General features: G+C 44.9%; 1 protein-coding gene across 3 annotated transcripts in view; it reads right to left on the bottom strand.

Annotated features, from left to right (window-relative positions):
• zbtb40 (zinc finger and BTB domain containing 40) overlaps positions 1-22,351 on the bottom strand; it is a 98,228-nt gene that overhangs the window by 69,775 nt on the left and 6,102 nt on the right. For all 3 annotated transcript variants that reach the window (XM_085966782.1, XM_085966783.1, XM_085966784.1), the window contains exons 3-5: positions 5,535-5,668; positions 3,322-3,520; positions 185-324 (exon numbers count right to left, since the gene is read on the bottom strand). In XM_085966782.1, the coding sequence (XP_085822908.1) occupies positions 185-324; positions 3,322-3,520; positions 5,535-5,668 (473 nt within the window). The remainder of the gene's footprint in view (positions 1-184; positions 325-3,321; positions 3,521-5,534; positions 5,669-22,351) is intronic.

Below are 22,351 nucleotides of genomic sequence, written 5' to 3'. Positions count from 1 at the left end.
GTGAGATTAGTTTTGGATTTCTCTAGCAAAGATCTCAAGCATAGACATGATGGTCCGAAAGTCCACCTTCTGTGCTGTACCTTTCTGTATTTCTAAAGTCTGCTCCCAGATTACTAAAGAGAGGCTGCCTTCCTTTTCAACACCAAATTCGGGATAAATAAATAGACTCAACTAGGAAAATTACCTTTTTCTCCTCCTCATTGAAAACGGTTTCTTCAGCAGAGTCAAGGCAGTCCAATAAAGGGCCCAAGTCTGTCACACATTCCAGGACCTCCTCTTTGTGTAAGTAAAGGTTGAGCAGAAAATCTTCGGTATCAATACGACCTAAATATTAGAAACAATCAATCATTCCATCAGCTCCGTACAAAATCAGATACAGAAGTTAATCTACTAATGAACAAGGTGTGAGTAAAAGGAAAAAATCATTCCTTCACGATAAGCACAATATGAATCCCTTTGCTTTCTCCCTCATCCATCTATCGCCAAAGGCTTCCACAGATGCCCCTCTTACCCAACAGCAAAGACATGTTTGGATATAGCCCAAGAACAACGCCCTTTGAAATGACACCAACTGTTCACATGTCTGGCTTACAGTCTGTACCACAGCAATATTCGACATATCTGAAACATGGAGAAAGTAAAACCTGTATTTTCCCCTCCATCATGGTAGGGCTGTATGTACACCTCAAGTTAGTGGTAGCACTCTCGCCTCGGAGTCAAGACGGTTGTGGGGTCAAATGCCACGCCAGAGACTTCAGCACAACATCTAGGCTGACACTCCCACTGCAATTCTGAGGGAGTGCTGCATTGTCGGAGGTGCTGTCTTTCGGGTGAGACGTTAAACCGAGGTGGATGTCCTCCCAGGTGGATGTTTTCGAAGACGAGCAGGGAAGTTCACCCTGGCCAACATTCATCCCTCAACCAACATCACTAAAACAGAATGGCCCAGTAATTCCGGTCCCAATGCGTGAGTATGGACGGGGTACTCACGCGTGGGCCCGTTGGAAGTGCCGGATTTCAGCATGCACAGCGCATGCGCGGGAAACCGGCATTTCCTCCAAGGGGTTCAGAGGTCCAACGTGTGCGCGCAGAGAACTTCCTTCTTTTTGACAGGTTTGCCCGTGTGTAAGGGCCTCAACTTTTTACAAATGTAAAAAGGAGACGTAAGGACTTGATTCTTTAAGGTAAGTGGTCTATTATTTAAAATTATAACATTTTTTCCACAGCTTTATTGTTTTTCAGGACTTTACAGTAAGGTAAGTGTATTTTTAGACACGATTTCTTAAAAAATTATTTTTTTCAAAAATTTGATTGTTTAAAATAGTTTTTAAAAGTTATTTATAGTTCATTTAATTAGTGGGATGTTTTTTAAAATTTTATTTAAAGTTTAAGTAGTGTTTTGGGCGCCCGTAGTTTTCATGAGTTTGACAGTTCTTACTATCAAACTCATGAATGAAGTTTCCCCTCCCCTGATTGGCTGCCCAGTGCTCACCGCCCAGTGCTCACCTGATCCCAGCCGGCACATCGCACTAACTACGCCGCTGGATCAGGTAAGCACAGCGCGCCGACAGCTGAACCGGGCCAGTGACAGGAATTCCAAGCAGGCCCAGGCTTCAGCTGTCGGCGCGCCGGGTAAGTGCACATCGGGGGCTTGCACACGCGACAAGCCCCCGAACCTAATTTCTGGGCCATTGTCTGGACATTATCACATTGCTGTTTGTACCATGCACAAAATTGGCTGCAGCTTTTCCTATATTACAACAGTGGCTACACTTCAAAAGTGCTTAATTGAGTGTAAAGTGTACTGGGGCATCTGGAGGACATGAAAAGCACTATAGAAATGTAAGTTCTTTCTTTTTTCTTTAGCTGTTTCATAAACAACCTATTTTCAAGCACGTAGGAAATGCTATAATTTATTGTGTTTGCAAAGTGACATTATATAGTCCTCTAGCTTTAATTCACAGATATTCTTGCAGATGTTTTTATAAGCTACATGTTGTGCAAAAACTGAAAACTATTTCCTCAGTTGAAATGTGACAGCTGAAGTAAGGGATGGGTAGGGCAGAGGAATTAGATTTCAACAATCAAACACATACCCACTTAAAACCAAAGGAAACTATCTCTCAAAGTTCTCATTTATCTGCCAGCCCACTATTTTTGTGCACGGATCTGCTAAGAGCATATGGATTATAAACAGTGGAAACACGGCCCAATATTTCACCCTATATTTGAGAGCACAGTCTGCACTGCCTCCAGACAATAACCAAGAGTTCAGAAGCATAAGTACTCATTTAAACAAAAGAAAACGTTCTGGTACACTGCAACAACTTCAGTGAACTGAAACAACTGGACTTGTACAAAAATATGACACTGTAAAACTGCCACAGTATTGCACTGCTAATGTCAGTATTGATGCTGGCTACAAAATGTGAAAAAATTGTTAAACAGCAAAAATTATGACAGTTATTTCAGTTTCCCTAATTTCCTTTTCCATAATTTTAATTGCAATTGATACAAGGAAGCAGTTATTCATATATACATGTATTAGTCAGTCTCCCGTGGCATTGCTCATGGTGTCAGTGGTAGAGAATACAGTAGAACTGCAGCACCAGCTAGTGGCCGCGTCACTGGACCTCTTTACATAGGGAACTCCCATTATAATGGCAAAGTTTTTAGTATAATAGTAGATTTGAACTAAAGACTCATTAGAGCAGTGAGGCAATGTGTTTGTGTACCAACGCGCTGCATTATTCTGTGGCAGAATCTGAGCATTTCCTCACATCATGGGCCAGGCCATCATGGGAGAAAAACAAAGAAAACATACACCAACTAACTCAGAGACCAACACCTGTGAATCTTTCCGCTTTTGTGGAGCCAGAAGAAAAGGACAAATATTTTGCACAGCCTCTTCAGTGACATGATAAATTGCGAGTCCTGCACTCTAACCTTCTTCTTGCCGGAACTGTACAAAATGTAAAAGATCACCACAGGGAGTTCAGGCTATAAAGCATTTATATAGGAACGTCCTGAGGTTGTGAAAGGTGCTATATAAATGCAAGCAAGTCTTTTATCTTTCACTTACTTTGGAACTACAAAATATACAATTCAAAGCCGTGGTGTTAACAAGCCTTTTCTTTCAACACAATGAGCCTGAGAGTTACTGACTCTCTCGAACTATCTCCTCTTAGAAAGATTACATAATCTACACTCAAACCAAAGGTTACTTCACTGAATACATGGAACCCCCAACTTAACACACCAATTTACCGGTTAGAACAGAAACTGTATTAGGACTAACCAGTTACTGATGCACGAACTCACCAGTTAGTATTAAATGCTCGATGGGCAGGTTTCGGTTTAAGTTCTGAAGCACAGTTCGCAGCTTTGGGTAAGCTTCTTTGCTCTGTTCCAGCACAAAGAGCAGGGTTTCTAGTTGCAAAGTCTTCTCTTCTGTGACTTTATCCAGTAATCTGCAGAAAACTACACTGCTTTCCGCTTCTTTACAGCAGTCTAAGAATACCTGAAGCAGAACACAGCAGGTGTACACCAGTTATACTCGCTCAATCTCCACACTATGCCTTAACCAGCTGATTTAACTATTTCCACTGCCGCAAATCTACACATAGGTAAGTAAGCTAGATTTGTACACTTCTTTTGTACTTCCAGGTTACTGGAAGTCTAGTGACATAGCTGTGCTGATAGAAATATTTACTTCACAGTGCTCACTTGATGCTGCCAGCCTCACAGGTGAGGAGATTACTCCAGGAAGCCATTCAAGCGGGGGGCATTAATAGGAATGTAGTGGTAATAGGGGACAGCATAGACGGGGATAGATACAGTTCTCTGCGGCTAAGAGCAAGAGTCTAGACGGCTGTGTTGCCTGCCCGGTGCCAGGGTTCGGGACAGTGACTAGTGAGATAGTTGATGCGTTGGTTTTAATTTTCCAAAATTGCCTAGATTCAGGGAAGGTTCCATTAGATTGGAAAATAGTGAATGTAACTTCTTTATTCAAAAAGGGGAGACAGAAAGCAGGAAACTACAGGCCAGTTAGCTTAACATCTGTCATAGGGAAGATGTTAGAAGCTATTCTTAAAGACGTTATAGTAGGGCACTTAGAAAAGTTCAAAGTAATCAGGCAGAGTCAACATGGTTTTGTGAAAGGGAAATCATGTTTAACCAATTTACTGGAGTTCTTTGAGGAAGTAACATGTACTGTGGATAAAGGGGAGCCGGTGGATGTACTGTACTTAGATTTCCAGAAGGCATTTGATAAGGTGCCACATCAAAGGTTATTGCAGAAAATAAAAGTCACGGTGTAGACGGTAACCTATTGGCATGGATAGAAGATTGGCTAGCTAACAGGAAACAGAGTAGGCATAAATGGGTCATTTTCTGATTGGCAAGATGTAACGAATGGTGTGCCACAGGGATCAGTGCTGGGGCCTCAACTTTCTACAATTTATATAAATGACTTGGATGAAGGGACCGAAGGTATGGTTGCTAAATTTGCTGATGATACTAAGATAGGTAGGAAAGTAAATTGTGAAGAGGACATAAGGAGGCTACAAAGGGATATAGATAAGCTTATGTGAGTGGGCAAAGATGTGGCAAATGGAGTATAATGTGGGAAAATGTGAAATTGTCCATTTTGGCAGGAAGAATAAAAAAGCATATTATCTAAATGGTGAGAGATTGCAGAGCTCCGAGATGCAGAGGGATCTGGGTGTCCTAGTGCATGAATCGCAAAAGGTTAGTATGCAGGTACAGCAAGTAATTAGGAAAGCTAATAGAATGTTATTGTTTATTGCGAGGGGAATTGAATACAAAAGTAGGGAGGTTATGCTTCAGTTATACAGGGCATTGGTGAGACCACATCTGGAGTACTGTGTACAGTATTGGTCTCCTTATTTAAGGAAGGATGTAAATGCGTTGGAAGCAGTTCAGAGAAGGTTCACTAAACTAATACCTGGAATGGGCACGCTGTCTTATGAGGAAAGGTTGGACAGGCTAGGCTTGTATCCGCTGGAGTTTAGAAGAGTAAGAGGTGACTTGATTGAAACATATAAGATCCTGAGGGGTCTTGACAGGGTGGATGTGGAGAGGATGTTTCCTCTTGTGGGAGACACAGAAATGAGGAGAAATTTTTTCTCATTGGGTCGTGAGTTTTTGGAACTCTCTTCCTCAGAGGGCGGTGGAAGCAGAGTCTTTGAATATTTTTAAGGCAGAGGTAGATAGATTTTTGATAAGGGGGTGAATGGTTATTGGGGGTAGGCGGGAATGTGGAGTAATCAGATCAGCCATGATCTTATTGAACAGCGGAGCAGGCTCGAGGGGCCTACTCCTGCTCCTAATTCGTATGTTCTTCAATGCAGGGGGTGAGGTAGATGGGCAGCAAGCACATTTCATCAGGAAACAGCAGTTAAGGCCTGTGCTGCATCATCTTTGTGTACAGTGGGGGGGGGGGGGGGGGGGGGGGGGGGAGGGGAGAAACAATCACATTTAAAAGACAGATATTAAAAAATATAGATCAATACCTTTTTCTCTGGCAGTGGGATGTCATCACATTTAGTCACAGAATCCACTAAAGCCTGTAGGTCCTGGACAGCCTCTGCAAGATCTTGCTTATGCTGCAAGAGGAACTCCTGTTCTGTGAGATTCCTGGGATCTTCTGCTCAAAGAGACAAATACAGCATTATTTCTGCAGAATTTCAAAGTTATGTCAAAATCAAATCAAGTTTGGCACAAACTACACACAACAGGTAAATTTAAACTCCAGGGCATACACTGCCCAAAAAACTGGCCACACAACATCCACGTCAATATCCCCATCAGATTTTAAAAATGGCCCAGAAATTCGGGTCGGAGGCTTCCCGCGGGTGCAAGCCTCCAACCTGCACTTACCTACCGCGCGGCCATTGAGCTGTGGGCCCCCGTGGAATTGCGATCCTGGGCCTCCTCCAACTGCCGGCGCGCAGTGCTTGCGTATCCCAGGGGCGCAGTTAGTCCGATGCGTCCCCTGGGATCACATGGGCCATGGAGAGCCAATGGTAGCAGGGAATGCTTCATTCATAAGTTTGACAGGAAAATCTGTCAAACCTATAAATACTATAAGCCCCAAAACATCACTAAAACCTCAAATAAATTTTTTTTTTTTTTTTTAAATCACATTTTTAAAATAAACTAAGTTAAATGAAATAACTATTTTAAACAATAAATTAAAGCTTTGAAAAAAATAATTACATTTTCTAACGGGGCCAAAAATAAACTTACCTTTCTTTAAAGTATTTAAAAATAATAAACCTGTGGAAAAAATGTTTTAATTTTAATTAATTCACCACTTACCTTGTTAAAAGCAGGCCTTGCGACTGCTTTTTACATGTTTAACTTCTGGAGACTTACCTTCCTGGAGAAAGCTGGAAAAAAAACGTAAGTTCAATGCGCACACGCCGCCTCTCCGGCGCACGCGTTCGACCACTGAACCCCTTCTTTCAGGGGAACGGAAGTGCCGGCTTCCCACGCATGCACGAAACCAGCAATTTCGTTGGGCCTACGCGCAAGTACCCCGTGCGTATTCACGCGTTGGGACCCGAATTTCTCGGCCAATAAACCTGTTCATTTTTAGCCAATTTAAATGGTAGGAAAAATAAAAAAAGCAAATTACAGGAAACTTTGGTTTACCCGGAGGTTGTATGTCCGGAAAACTCGATTTACCGGCAGAAATCAGGAGCCGTTTTGTTAGGTTTTTTTTTCTTCTCGTGGCTTTGTTTTCAACAGTCGGGCTCTGGAAAGTCTCTCTGAAGCTGTTGCTAAGCTACAGAGACGCTTCCAAGGTACGGGCCGACTGTTTACAAGCTGTTGCTAAGCAACAGTATTTGTTGTCAGATACGGAGATGAAAACCTCCGTATGCTTCAACATTAACTTTGTATGTCCGGCAGTTTTGATAGATCGGCAACAGCTCGGTCCCGTCGGTGCCGGATATAACAAAGTTTCCTGTATTATTTAAATAGGGAGAGGTTACAAAATGCTGAGGTACAAAGGGATCTGGGGGTCCTTGTACATGAAATCACAAAAAATTAGCATGCAGGTACAGCGAGTAATTAGGAAGGCAAATGGAGTGTTGGCCTTTATTGCAAAGGGAATGGAATATAAAAGTAGGGAATAACAACAGAAAATGCAGGAAAAACTCAGCAGGCCAGGCAACATCCGTGGAGAGAAATTAGAGTCGACGTTTCGGGTCTAACCCTTTTTCAAAACTGGAAAGGAAATGAAATAGAGAGGGGGGGGGGGGGGGGAAGAAGGGAAAAACGAAAACAAAGGGGTGGATAAAAAATATAAGTAAAAATGTAATAGGGGCCGAGGTTATGATCTGAAATTGTTGAACTCGATATCGAGTCCGGAAGGCTGTAAAGTGCCTAATCGGAAGATGAGGTGCTGTTCCTCGAGTTTATGTTGAGCTTCTGTGGAACAATGCAAGAGGCCGAGGACGGTGAGGTCCGAGTGGGAATGGGGCGGTGAATTAAAATGACAGGCGACCGGAAGCTCGGGGTCACCCTTACGGACTCCGATTAGGCACTTTACAGCCTTCCGGACTCAATATCGAGTTCAACAATTTCAGATCATAACCTCGGCCCCTATTACATTTTTACTTATATTTTTTATCCACCCCTTTGTTTTCGTTTTTCCCTTCTCCCCCCCCCTTTCCTTTTTTTCTCTCTCCCACATGGCAACTGTCTCTCATTCTGCCAGAACATTTCACACCTAATCTGAGCCGTCTTTTGTCTCCACTAGTCCGATCACCATCTCGTCTCGTTTTGAATACCTCTTAATGTCTCTTCACTTCTTTTGTTCTCTCCCAGTCCTGCCTTTCGATCTATTTCATTTCCTTTCCAGTTTTGAAAAAGGGTTTCGACCCGAAACGTCGACTTTAATTTCTCTCCACGGATGTTGCCTGGCCTGCTGAGTTTTTCCAGCATTTTCTGTTGTTATTTCGGATTTCCAGCATCTGCAGTATTTTGCTATCATAAAAGTAGGGAAGTCCTGTTACAACTGTACAGGGCATTGGTGAGACCACACCTGGAGTCCAGCATACAGTTTTGGTCTCCTTATTTAAGGATCGACTTGCATTGGAGGCAGTTCAGAGAAGGTTCACGAAGTTAATTCCGGAGATGAAGGGATTACCTTATGAAGAATGGTTGCGCCTATACTCACTGGAGTTTAGAAGAATGAGAGGGGATCTTAGAAACATAGAAAAATAGGAGCAGGAGTAGGCCATTCGGCCCTTCGAGCCTGCTCCGTCATTCAATATCATGGCTGATCCTTTATCTACAATACCATATTCCCACTCTCTCCCCATACCCCTTGATGCCTTTTGTGTCTAGAAATCTATCTATCTCCTTCTTAAATATATTCAGTGGCTTGGCCTCCACAGCCTTCTGTGGTAGAGAATTCCACAGGTTCACCACCCTCTGAGTGAAGACATTTCTCATCTCAGTCCTACCCCATATCCTGAAACTGTGACCCCTCGTTCTAGACACCCCCCAGCCAGGGGAAACATCCTCCCTGCATCCAGTCTGTCTAGCCCTGTCAGAACTTCATACGTTTCAATGAGATCCCCTTTCATTCTTCTAACCTCTAGTGAATACAGGTCTAGTCAACCCAATCTCTCCTCATACGACAGTCCTGCCATCCCAGGAGTCTGAACCTTCGCTGCACTTCCTCTATGGTAAGTATATCCTTTCTTAGGTAAGGAGACCAAAACTGCACACACTACTCCAGGTGTGGTCTCACCAAGGCCCTGTACAACTGTAGTAAGACATCCTTGCTCCTGTACTCAAATCCACTTGCAATGAAGGCCAACATACCATTTGCCTTCCTAACTGTTTGCTGCACTTGCATGTTTGCTTTCAGTGACTGGTGTACAAGGACAACCAGGTCTCTTTGTACATCAACAGTTCCCAATCTATCACCATTTAAATAATACTCTACCTTTCTGTTTTTCCTACCGAAGTGGATAACTTCACATTTATCCACGTTATACTGCATCTGCCATGTATTTGCCCACTCACTCAACTTGTCTAAATCACCTTGGAGCCTCCTCACAATCCCACCTAGTTTCGTGTCGTCAGCAAACTTGGAAATATTACATTTGGTTCCCTCATCCAAATCACTGATATATATTGTGAATAGCTGGGGCCCAAGCACCGATCCCTGCGGTACCCCACCAGTCACCGCCTGCCACCCCGAAAAAGACCCATTTATTCCTACTCTCTGTTTCCTGTCTGTTAACCAATTTTCAATCCATGTCAGTATATTACCCCCAATCCCATGTGCTTTAATTTTGCACACTAACCTCTTATGTGGGACTTTATCAGAGGCCTTCTGAAAATCCAAATACACCACATCCACTGGTTCTCCCTCATCTATTCTACCAGTTACATCCTCAAAAAACTCCAGTAGATTTGTCAAACACTATTTCCCTTTCATAAATCCATGTTGACTTTGTCTAATCCAGTTGATATTTTCCAAGTGTCCTGTTATCACATCCTTTATAATAGACTCTAGCATTTTCCCGACTACAGGTGTTAGGCTAACTGGTCTGTAGTTCCCTGTTTTCTCTCTCCCTCCTTTTTAAAATAGTGGGGTTACATTTGCCACCCTCCAATCTGCAGGAACAGTTCCATAATCTATAGAATTTTGGAAGATGATAACCAATGCATCCACTATTTCCATGGCTACTTCTTTTAGTACTCTGGGATGCAGATTATCTGGCCCTGGGGATTTATCAGCTTTCAGTCCCATTAATTTCTCCCGCACTATTTTTTTTACTAATACTAATTTCCTTTAATTCCTCCTTCTAACTAGACCCTTGGTTCCCTAGCATTTCTGGGAAGTTATTTGTGTCCTCTTCCGTGAAGACAGAACCAAAGTATTTGTTTAATTGCTCTGCCATTTCCTTGTTCCCCATTATAAATTCTCCCGTTTCTGACTAAGGGACTTACAGTTGTCTTCACTAATCTTTTTCTTTTTACATACTTGTAGAAGCTTTTACAATCCGCTTTTATGTTCCTTGCAAGTTTACTCTCATACTCTATTTTTCCCCTCTTAATCAACCTCTTGGTCCGTTTTTGCTGAACTCTAAACTGCTCCCAATCCTCAGGCTTGCTACTTTTTCTGGCAACTTTATATGACTCCTCTTTGGATCTAATACTATCCTTAATTTCTTTTGTTAGCCATGGTTGGGCCTCTTTTCCTTTTGTGTTTTTGCACTAGAAAAGAATGTATAACTGTTGCAATTCATGCACTCGTTCCTTAAATGTTAGTCATTGCCTATCCGTCATGCCTTTTAATGAAGCTTCCCAATCTATCATAGTCAACTCATACCTTCGTAGTTGAAACATAAGATTTTAAAGGGGCTTGACAGGGTAGATGCAGAGAGAATGTTTCCCCTCGTGGGGGAATCCAGGACTAGGGGGCATCATTTCAGAATAGGGGGCACCCTTTTAAATCGGAAATGAGGAAGAATTTCTTCTGAGTGTTGTGAATCTTTGGAATTCTCTTCCCCAGAGAGCTGTGGAGGCTGGGTCATTGAATATATTTAAGGTGGAAATAGACAGAATTTTGAACGATAAGGGAGTCGAGGGTTATGGGGAGCGGGCAGGGAAGTGGAGTTGAGGCCAAGATCAGATCAGCCATGATCTTATTGAATGGCGGAGCAGGCTCGAGGGGCCAAATGACCGACTCCTGCTGCTACGTCTTATGTTCATGTTCTTATGTTCTCTCTACAGATGCTGCATGAACTGCTGAGTATTTCCAGCATTTTCGATTTGTTTTTCAGATTTCCAGCATCCACAGTATTTGCTTATGTAAATTTAGGACTTAATAAATTCTTCTTTACGTAAGGTGTAATAGAGCTAGTAATAACTAATAGCTCATTTTTATACAGAAAAATCTCATGTTGTGTGACAGGGGGCCACAGAATTTTTATAACACAGGAGGGGGGCCATGGAAACAAAAAGGTCAAGAACCCCCGGCCTAGGGGTGATTAGACAGGTGAGAGCGCCACTGTGTAGCCCAGGGGTGATCAGGCAGCTGAGTGAGCGGACCTGCGAGAGGAATGGAGTCAGAGACCGGGGATAAAGGCAGAGGCCTGGGAGTCTGAGTGAGCAGACTACCTGCGAGGGAGACAGTCGGCAAGCGACACAACGAAGGAGTGATGTCAGAATTCAAAGGTGTCGCTGGCACAAGGGAGGTGAGTATTTGTGGTAAGTTTTTTAATGTTCTGTTTTCAGTATATTTCTGCTAAGTAGCTCATAGCCTATCTAATAGAGGGAAATGCTGATTGGTGGGTAGCTGTTGAGTGTTTCTTGTTAAGTTTATTTCTGCTAAATTACCTCCATAGCCTGGTAGAGGCATGGCAGGGCAGTTTAGTCCCGTGATTTGCACATCCTGTACCATGTGGGAAATCCTGGACACTCCTTGCGGCCTGGACAACCACGTGTGCAGGAAGTGTTGCCAACTGCAGCAACTCGAGCTTGAGCGGCAGCTGGAGTCACTACAGTGCATCCGCGAGGTTGAGAAATACTTGGAAAGCACGTTTCTAGAAGTGGTCACCCCGCAGCCTCAGAATGTGCAAGCAGAGAGGGAATAGGTGACCACCAAACAGAGGAGGAGGACCAGGCAGGTAGGGCAGGAATCCCCAGTGCATCTCGCTCACTAACCAGTTCACAGCTCTGGAAACTGGTGGGGGTGATGGCTGCTCTGGGGAGTGCAGCCAGAGCCAAGGCCACGGCACCACGGGTGGCTCAGCTGCACAGGGGAGGAGGAAGAATCGTGGAAGAGCAACAGTGATAGGGGATTCATTGGTTAGGGGAGCAGACAGGCATTTCTGTGGACGCAGACGTGACTCCAGGATGGTATGTTGCCTCCCTGGTGCCAGGGTCAAGGATGTCACTGAGCAGCTGCAGGACACTCTGAGGGGGGAGGGTGAACAGCCAGAGGTCGTTGTCCATATCGGTACCAACGACATAGGTAGAAAGAGGGATGAGGTCCTGCAGGCAGACTATAGGGAGCTAGGGGAGAGGTTAAAAAGCAGGATCTCAAAGGTGTTAATCTCCAGATTACTCCCAGTGCCACATGCTAGTGAGTACAGGAATAGGAGGATACAACAGATGAATGCGAGGCTGGAGAGATGGTGCAGAAGGGAGGGCTTTAGATTCCTGAGGCATTGGGACCATTTCTGGGGAAGGTGGGACCTGTACAAGCCGGACGGGTTACACCTCAACAGAGCCGGGACCAATATTCTCACAGGGAAGTTTGCTAGTGCTGTTGGGGAGGGTTTAAACGAACTTGGGAGGGGGATGGGTACCAGTATATAGGAGTAGAAAAGAGGAATAAGGTGCATAAAAGAGTGAGTGTGTGGGATAGTACGAGAGGCGGAAGTAGTACCATATTAGATAGGAGCAGACTAAGATTACGAAAAATTCAAAAACGGGTTTAGAATGCATGTACACAAACGCACAAAGTGTGGTGAATAAGGCCATGTGGCAATATGATGTTGTGGCAATAACGGAAATGTGGCTTAAAAACGGTGAGGGCTGGGCACGTAATATTCAAGGGTACAAGGTGTTCAGAAAAGATAGGGAAGGAAAAAAGGGAGGTGGGGTGGCAGTGCTGATTAAGGAAGACATTGTAGTGTTGGAAAGGGAGGATGTTCTTGAAGGGACAAGGACAGAATCCACTTGGTTAGAGTTCAGGAGCAAAAAGGGTATGATCATGCTATTGGGGGCATTCTATAGGCCTCCAAATAGTGAGGGAGGTAGAGGAGCAAATCTGCAGGGAAATCGCAGAGATATGCAAGAGCTATAGAGTGGTGATATTGGGGGACTTTAATTTCCCAAATATCGATTGGGATAATGATAGGGTAAAGGGAAAGGAGGGGAAGGAATTTCTGAAATATGTTCAGGAATAAACGGGTCTTTTTCCGAGTGGCAGGCAGTGACTAGTGGGGTACCGCAGGGATCGGTCCTTGGACCCCAGCTATTCACAATATATATATATAAATGATCTAGACAAGGGAACTAGATGTAATATCTCCAAATTTGCAGACGACACAAAGCTGGGTGGGCGTGTGTGCTGTGAGGAGGATGCCGAGAAACCCCAGGATGATTTGGACAGGTTGGGTGATTGGGCAGAAGCGTGGCAGATGCAATATAACGTGGATAAATGCGAGGTTATCCACTTTGGTAGCAAAAACAGGAAGGCAGATTATCTGAATGGCAATAGATTGGGAGAAGGGGACGTGCAACGAGACCTGGGTGTCCTTGTGCACCAGTCGAAGGTAAGCATGCAGGTGCAGCAGGCGGTTAAGAAGGCAAATGGTATGTTGGCCTTCGTAGCAAGAGGGTTCGAGTACAGGAACAAGGATGTCTTGCTCCAGTTGTACAGGGCCTTGGTGAGACCACACCTTGAGTATTGTGTGCAGTTTTGGTCGCCTTATCTGAGGAAGGATGTTCTTGCCATGGAAGGAGTTCAGCGAAGATTCACCAGGCTGATACCTGGGATGGCAGGAATGATGTACGAGGAGAGATTGGGTCGATTGGGCTTGTACTCGCTGGAGTTTAGATGAATGAGAGGGGATCTCATTGAAACTTATAAAATTCTGACAGGACTGGACAGACTAGATGCAGGAAGAATGTTCCCGATGGTCGGGGAGTCCAGAACCAGGGGTCACAGTCTAAGGATAAGGGGTGAGCCATTTAGGACAGAAATGAGGAGGAATTTCTTCACCCAGAGAGTGGTGAACCTGTGGAATTCTCTACCACAGAAGGCAGTAGAGGCCAATTCATTAAATATATTCAAGAAGGAGTTGGATATATTTCTCAAGGCTAAAGGGATCAAGGGGTATGGGGAGAAAGCAGGGACCGGGTACTGAATTTGGATGATCAGCCATGATCGCATTGAATGGCGGAGCAGGCTCAAGGGGCCGAATGGCCTACTCCTGCTCCTATCTTCTATGTTTCTATGTAGGAGAATTTCCTTGACTAGTATGTTCTTGGCCCAACTAGGAAGGAGGCATTTCTGGACCTGGTGCTGGGGAATGAGGTGGGCCAGGTCAACTAATTGTCTGTGGGAGAACACTTGGGTACGAGTGATCATCATATCATAAGATTTAGATTAGCAATGGAGAGGAGCAAGGAACAATCTAGAGTGGAACTTATAAACTGGAATAGGGCTAACTTCAACGGGATGTGAAAGGATCTAGACAGGGTAAAATGGAACCAAAGACTGACAGGAAAAACTGTAACGGAACAATGGGTGATCTTTAGGGTGATCTTTAAGGAGGAGATGTTCCAAGTACAGGCTAGGTACATTCCAACAAGAGGGAAGGGTAAGGGAACCAAAGCAAGGGCTCCTTGGATGACGAGGGAGATAGAGTAGATGATGAAACAAAAAAAAGAGGGTGTATGATGAATGTCAGGTGAATTCTTCAAGGGAGAACCAGACCAAATACAATAAGTTGAGGGGGGAAGTGAAGATGAAAATAAGATTGGCAAAGAGAGAATATGAGAGTAGAATGGCGGTTAACATAAAAGAGAACCCCAAAATCTTCTACTGGCATGTAAACAGTAAGCGGGTAGTAAGAGACGGGCTGGGGCCTATTAGGGACAAAGAAAGTGATATATGCTTAGAGGCGCAGGGCAAGGCTAGAATACTCAATGAGTACTTTGTATCGGTGTTTACTAAGGAGGTGGATGCTGACAAAATATTGGTAGACATGGAAAATGTAGAAGCAGTGGAAGGGGTGAAAATTGATAGACAGGATGTACTAGAAAGACTGGGTATGCTTAGAGTGGATAAGTCACCTGGTCCAGATGGCTTGCATCCCAGGTTGCAAAGGGAATTGGGGGAGGAGATAGCAGAAGGGCTTGCCATAATTTTCCAATCTTCCCTAGATGCGGGGGAGGTGCCTGAGGATTGGAAAGGGCAAATGTGACACCATTGTTCAAGAAAGGGTGCAAGGACAATCCTAGTAACTACAGGCTGGTCAGTTTTAACATATGTGCAGGGTAAAGTTTTAGAAACAATAATCAAGGAAAAAATGAACGGGCACTTGGAGAGGTTTAAGCTAATTAAGGAGAGCCAACACGGGTTTGTAAAAGGCAGATCGTGTTTGACTAATCTAATTGAGTTTTTTGATGAAGTAACAGAGAAGATTGATGAAGGGAATGCAATGGATGTTGTTTACATGGATTTTAGGAAGGCGTTTGACAAAGTACCACATAGAAGGCTGGTTAACAAAATTGAGGCTCATGGAATAGGTGGGTCAGTGGCAGCTTGGATCAGGAATTGGCTTAAGGACAGAAAACAGCGAGTTGTGGTAAATGGCTGTTTTTCCAGACTGGAGGATGGTGTTCTCCAACGGTCAGTGCTGGGGCCACTTTTTTATATATATATATTGGAATACAGAGTAGAATTTCTAAATTTGCCGATGACACCAAACTTGGGGATGTGGCAAACAGTGAGGATGATACCAATCGACTGCAACAGGACATAGAAAGGCTAGCAGAATGGGCAGACAAGTGGCAGATGGAATTTAATACAGAGAAGTGTGAGGGGATAGAGCGGGGGAATGGGACTAACTTGATTGCTCTATAGAGAGCCGACATGGACTCGATGGGCCGAATGGCCTCCTTCTGTGCCGTTATGACTCTATGACTGGTGAGAGCTGTACTGTGTAGCCATGGGGTGATCAGGCAGGTGAGAATTGCATTGTGTAGTCTCGGAGTGATCACAGGTCAGAATTGCACTGTGTAGTCTCGGGGTGATCAGACAGGTCAGAATTGCACTGTGTAATGTGTAAGATACTAACCTGGCTGTAACTATGTCATAACTATCTCAATATTTACAGTTCTGGCACTTGATCGGCTAGAGAAAAGGAGAACATTTGCAGCTGCCTTTTAACCAGCCAGTGTGGGTGTCCCGTGTCCAGGATGAACAGTGGAACCGAGAAGGCACAGAAACCATTACACTGCAGCTGCTGGTCTGAGGCTGGAATAATAGATTCCAGCCTGGCAGAACTGGGTGTCCATTGCCTGATTCCTGCCTCTCCACCATCTACAAGGCACAAGTAAGGAGTGTGATGGAATACTCTCCACTTGCCTGGATGAGTGCAGCTCCAACAACACGCAAGAAGCTCGACACCATCCAGGACAAAGCAGCCCGCTTGATTGGCACCCCATCCACCACCTTAAACATTCACTCCCTCTACCACCGGTGTACCGTGGCTGCAGTGTGTACCATCTACAAGATGCACTGCAGCAACTTGCCAAGGCTTCTTCGGCAGCACCTCCCAAACCCGCGACCTCTTCCACCTAGAAGGACAAGGGCAGCAGGCGCATGGGAACACCACCACCTCCAAGTTCCCCTCTAAGTCACACACCATCCTGACGTGGAAGTATATCGCTGTTCATCGTCGCTGGGTCAAAATCTTGGAACTCCCGACCTAACAGCACTGTGGGAGTGCCCTCAGCACATGGACTGCAGTGGCTCAAGAAGGCAGCTCACCACAAGGGCAATTAGGGATGGGCAATAGCGATGTCCATATTCCAAGAACGAATTTAAAATCTAGAAATCTAGTGGTCCTGCAAGGACAGAGCCTTGAGGCAAGTTTGATAGTACATTGGATTTACACTCCACGTGGCAGCGAATTGAAGTAGTGAAGGACGATCACTTCCAAGGAGTCCCATTCCACTTTGCTCCAGTCAGGTGGGGCCCGACTCGATTTACACTAGAAATCACTTCACACCAGCCCTAACCTTGGACCCCATCTGCCCTGTTAGACAACATCAGTATTCATCACCTTGAAGTGCAAACCGAAAAAGTTCCACAAAATTTTGCAGCTTGTTATAAACACTCACCATATCCAAGTCTAGACACAGATCAGAATGAGTCCGGATCAGGGGCTGAACAATCCACAGCAAGGGATGCACAGCAGCAACTCCCTCTGAACTCATCAACAGTACACACAGTAAAGATCCACTGTAGGGATTTTTGTAGTAACTGTACTTCATTGCACAAGAACAGTTCGGTAAGTGAAGAATACTGAAGCTCAGAAATGTCACTGGCTCATTTTCACATGTCCAAGTGCTGACTGCAGACAGAACCAAAAGTACTTTTGCTCAAAATTATTTCAGCAGCATTGGAAAGATGCGTCTTTCCCTTCCAATTCCCCTCCAGCCCATATTTCAAGCTAAAGGTAAAATTACCAAAGCATTTCTCGATTAATCTGCACAGAAAATAGGTTGTGAGAGTACAACACAACCAAGCCCCATGTAAAGTGTCTGCTAGTACAGAACTCAGACATCCATTCACATAAGGTACTGAGTTACTGACACAGAATACCATCAGAGCAAGACAGAGCACTGCCAGTTTCACACTGTTCTCCAATCACAAAACTGCAGCTCGGCTCCGAAGGCTGGTTACTTTTTCTTAATTAATGAAGAGCGAGTGCGATAAGTCACTAAATACTTCCAATTTTACCATCTTGGAACTTTTTAAAGTTGATTTTGCACTGGCTGCAGTTACATCTCGGCCAGTATGAGGCCGAAGCAGCATGCCGCTACCACTCTGAGGCAGTCTCGTATCACTCCCCAAAATGCAATCCGGCAGCAGCTTCACTCCGCAGTTGCACTACAGATCTTGCATCAACACATAGGACTACTCCCCAAACACTACTTTGGTGTTAAACAGCCCAGGAAGGATCAGAGCACCAGAAAACCACATCTCCTCATCCACATCACCCCTCGCACCATCTGAATCAGAAAATTCCACAGCATGAGTCAGTAAGAAAAAAGCATTTTTACAACACCTTCTTCATCCTCAGGATGTCCCAATGTGCTTCAAAGCCAATGAAGTACTTTTAAAGTGTAATAACTGTTGTAAAGTAGGCAAACACAGCAGCCAAGTTGCACATAGCAAGGTCCCACAGATAGCAATGAGATAAATGGCCAGTTAATGTTTGGTGGAGTTGATTGAGGGACAAATATTGGCCAGAACGCCCCTGCTCTTCTTCAGATAGTGCCGTGGGATCTTTTACATCCACCTGAGGGGGCACAAGGCCTCAATTTAATATCTCGTGGTTAAAAGATCCGCAAAATTTCTGACCACAATAGACGGAGTCAGATTGTGTGCTGCTTAACAGCCAACATAGAAAAACAGGAGCAGGAGTAGGCCATTCGGCCCTTCGAGCCTGCTCCGCCACGGTGGCATAGTGGTTAGCACTGTTGCCTCACAGCGCCAGGGACCCGGGTTCGAATCCGGCCTCGGGCGACTGTCTGTGTGGAGTTTGCACATTCTCCCCGTGTTTGCGTGGGTTTTCTCCGGGTGCTCCGGTTTCCTCCCACAGTCCAAAGATGTGCGGGGTTAGGTTGATTGGCCATGATAAAAATTGACCCTTAGTGTTAGGGGGATTAAATACGGGGATAGGGTGGGATATGTGTTGGTGTAGGGGTTACGGGGATCGGGTGGGATATGTGTCGGTGCAGGCTCGATGGGCCGAAATGGCCTCTATCTGTACTGTGAGGTTTCTGTGATTCTGTGATTCAACATGGCTGATCCTCCATCTCAATACCATATGTAAAAGGTCACACAACACCAGGTTATAGTCCAACAGCTTTATTTGAAATCACTACTCTATAACCTGGTGCTGTGTGACCTTTTACATTTGTCCACCCCAGTCCAACTCCGGCATCTCCACACCATCAATACCATATTCCTGCTCTCGCCCCATACCCCGAGGCCTTTTGTGTCGAGAAATCTATCTCCTCCTTAAATATATTCAGTGACTTGGCCTCCACCGCCTTCTGTGGTAGAGAATTCCAGAGGTTCACCACCCTCAGTGAAGACATTTCTCCTCATCTCAGTCCCAAATGTCCCACCCCATATCCTGAGACTGTGACCCCTCGTTCTAGACCCCCCAGCCAGGGGAAAACATCCTCCCTTCAACCAGTCTGTCTAGCCCTGTCAGAATTTTATACGTTTCAATGAGATCCCCTCTCATTCTTCTAAACTCTAGTGAATACAGGCCTAGTCGACCCAATCTCTCCTCATACGACAGTCCTGCCATCCCAGGAATCAGCCTGGTGAACCTCTATGGCAAGTATATTCTTTCTTGGGTAAGGAGACCAAAGCTGCACTAAGGGTACAGGCAGAGAGTGGTACCAGTGGCCTTTCCAAAGCAGAGGTCAAAACTGATGTTTGCCACAACACACCTCTTCAAAGCAAATTCACCTGGCCAACACTTCAAAGCAAATTCTTCCACGAGCTTTCTCCCATGGGCTCTCTATCTCTTTTCACTTTCAAAATTTTCTCCTGAGAGTAGGCCTGATCAGTAATCCCACACAACGATCCACAGAGTGGGCCACGAAACAGAGATCCTGGACAGCGAATGGGGAAGATGAAAATTGGCCACTTGTTCGACAACTATGATGCAGACAACAGGCTCAAACCTGCACACCAGACACAAAAAGTTTATTACAAAAACGTTTTCTATTGGTGGGAGCGGAATAGATTACCCGAGATTACCCTGCCTTCTGCTCAACTCGATCACAATATCTTCTCGAAAAACAGAAAACCACCATGAGAGGGAAGGAGGAATTAACAAGAGTATCCAGGCTGAATTCAACACTCTCGCACTCTATAGTGGAGCGCACTGGTACATACAACAACTTGCATTTATATAGCACCTTTAACTTGGTAAAATGCCCCAAGATGCTTCACAGGAGTGTTATCAAACAAAATTTGACACAGAGTCACACAATACTTTCCTTTATTAGCCGTGGCATAGAATATAAGAGCAGGGAGGTTATGCTCGAACTGTATAAAACACTAGTTAGGCCACAGCTAGAATACTGTGTACAGTTGTGGTCACCACATTACAGGAAGGATGTGATTGCACTAGAGAGGGTACAGAGGAGATTTACGAGGATGTTGCCAGACTGGAGAATTTTAGCTGTGAGAAAAGACTGGACAGGCTGTTTTCCTTGGAACAGAGGAGGCTGAGGGAAGATTTCATTGAGGTGTATAAAATTATGAGGGGCATCAATAGAATGGATAGGAAGGGCCTATTTTCCTTAGCAGAGAGGTTAATAACCAGGGGACATAGATTTAAAGTAATTGGCAGGAGGTTTAGAGAAGAGTTGGAGAAATGTTTTCACCCAGAGGGTGGTGAGGGTCTGGAACTCACTGCCTGAAAGGGTGGTAGAGGCAGGAACCCTAACCACATTTAAAAAGTACTTGGATATGCACCTAGTGTCATAACCTACAGGGCTACGGCCTAAGAGCTGGAAAGTGGGATTAGGCTGGAGAGCTCGCTTTTGGCCGGCACAGATACAATGGGCCGAATGGCCTCCTTCTGTGCTGTAAATTTCTATGATTCTACGATGAGGGGATATTAGGACAGGTGAAGAGGTAGATTTTAAGGAGCGTCTTTGTGGTAAACCACTGTTTGTATTCCTGTTTGTCCTGTTTGTATTCCACTGTGTACATGCCTGGACATGCCTCGGCTGACTCCTCCCACAGGTCCTAGTATAAAGGTGACTGCTCCCCAGCCCTTAGTATCATGGACCGGTCGACCACGCGAGGCAGACCTCCATTCTGTTGTTAATAAAAGCCTTTAGTTACTCTTCTAACTCTCAGTCTTTTATGAGTAATTGATAGCGCATCAGTCTTAAAGGAGGAGAGAGAGTTAGAGAAGCGGAGAGATTTAGGGAGGGAATTCCAGAGCTTGGGGCCTTGACAGCTGAAAGCACAACCGCTAGTGATGGAGTGATTAAAATAGAGAATGCTCAAGAGGCCAGAATTGGAGGGGCACAGAGATCTCAAAGGGCTGCACGGCTGGAGGTGGTTACAGAGGTAGGGAGGGGCGAGGCCATGGAGGGATTTGAAAACAAAGGTGAGAATTTTAAAACTGACGCATTGCCGGACCGGGAGCCAGTGTAGGTCAGCGAGCACGGGGGGGATGGGCGAGCGTGACTGGGTGAGAGTTAGGACACGGGGCAGCAGAGCTTTGGATGAGCTGAAGTTTACGGAGGGTGGAAGATGGGAGGCCGGCCAGGAGCGCTGGAATAGTCGAGTCTCGATAACAAAGGCCTGGGTGAGGATTTCAATAGTGGATGAGTTGAGGCAAGCACATCACTTGTCCTATAATGCCAATGAATGATGGATAATCAAACCATTCCACCCTATTTGATAGAGCAGAGCTCTCTTTAAGATCAGCTCCTATTTGAATTACAAGTGAATTTTCGGCAGATATTCAGAGTACTGTTTCAAGTATGCAATAATGAGAATCAATATTGATGCAGAACACTTGTCATTTGACCTTATCCAAAATCCGCAGTCCTTCAATTTTATTAACAAACTTGCGTTACCACCAACTAATACTTGAATCTAACAGTAGACTTTGCCTAGGTGTTCACTGGATAGCTAATATTGCAATTAGACAGGCTGGTTAGGATCAAAGGAAAAGTATCTTAATTGAATGAGGGCGGGGAAAGCAAGCAGCGTGGTCCTGATGTTCTACTCCAGCATGTTCGACAGTACCACATCTTAACACAGCACGGTGAAAACATCTGGGGGAAGAATCTCATTAGCGCACTCACATTTTCTTCTTCAATCCAGTATTGTATTCCACAACACAGCTCACACTTCTACCGGTGCCTTGACATTGCCTATGCTCACTGCTCCTGTCTGGGGAGAGCAGCCTCTGCGAGTTTTACATGGGAGGTGGTCCCACTGGACTCCATTGTGGAATTTATTCGTGGAATCACAGGGACCTGCAACTGCCTGCCTCCTTGAATCCAGCAGTATATTCATCGAGCCACATTTCCATGTCTACGATGTTGCTGGAACTATAGAGTACGGCCAGCAGAGGAGGCCAGCACACCTCCAGTCAGCTGCTCTTCTGTAATGTAAAAAGCTCCTTCAAAGTACATTCAAGAATCCCAATAATAACTGAATCCCATAACCTTGTACTATCGACTCAGCTTCTGGTATCAGCCAGGTTAACAGTTCACATGAAGAGGGGTGATCTTCTCTTTGGACATTATTTAAAAATGATTAAAGATTTCAAAAACTGTGCCTAAGAAAAGATCCCGTCAATATGGCACAGGAGGAAGCCATTCGGCCCACCATGTCTGTCAGCTCTTTGCTGAAGCAATGAGGCAGTGCACGTCAGCCTTGGCTCAGCAGCAGCACTCTAGCCTCCGAGTCAGAAGGTCGTGGATTCAAGCTCCACTCCAGAGACTACTGCCCAAAATCTAGACCGACACTCCAATGCAGTGCTGAGGGAGTGCA

This window comes from Somniosus microcephalus, chromosome 25, assembly GCF_052327205.1.
Source record: "Somniosus microcephalus isolate GS21.2 chromosome 25, FLI_Smic_1.0, whole genome shotgun sequence".
Lineage (NCBI taxonomy): Eukaryota > Metazoa > Chordata > Chondrichthyes > Squaliformes > Somniosidae > Somniosus > Somniosus microcephalus.
This window is presented reverse-complemented; position numbering and strand designations above follow the sequence as displayed.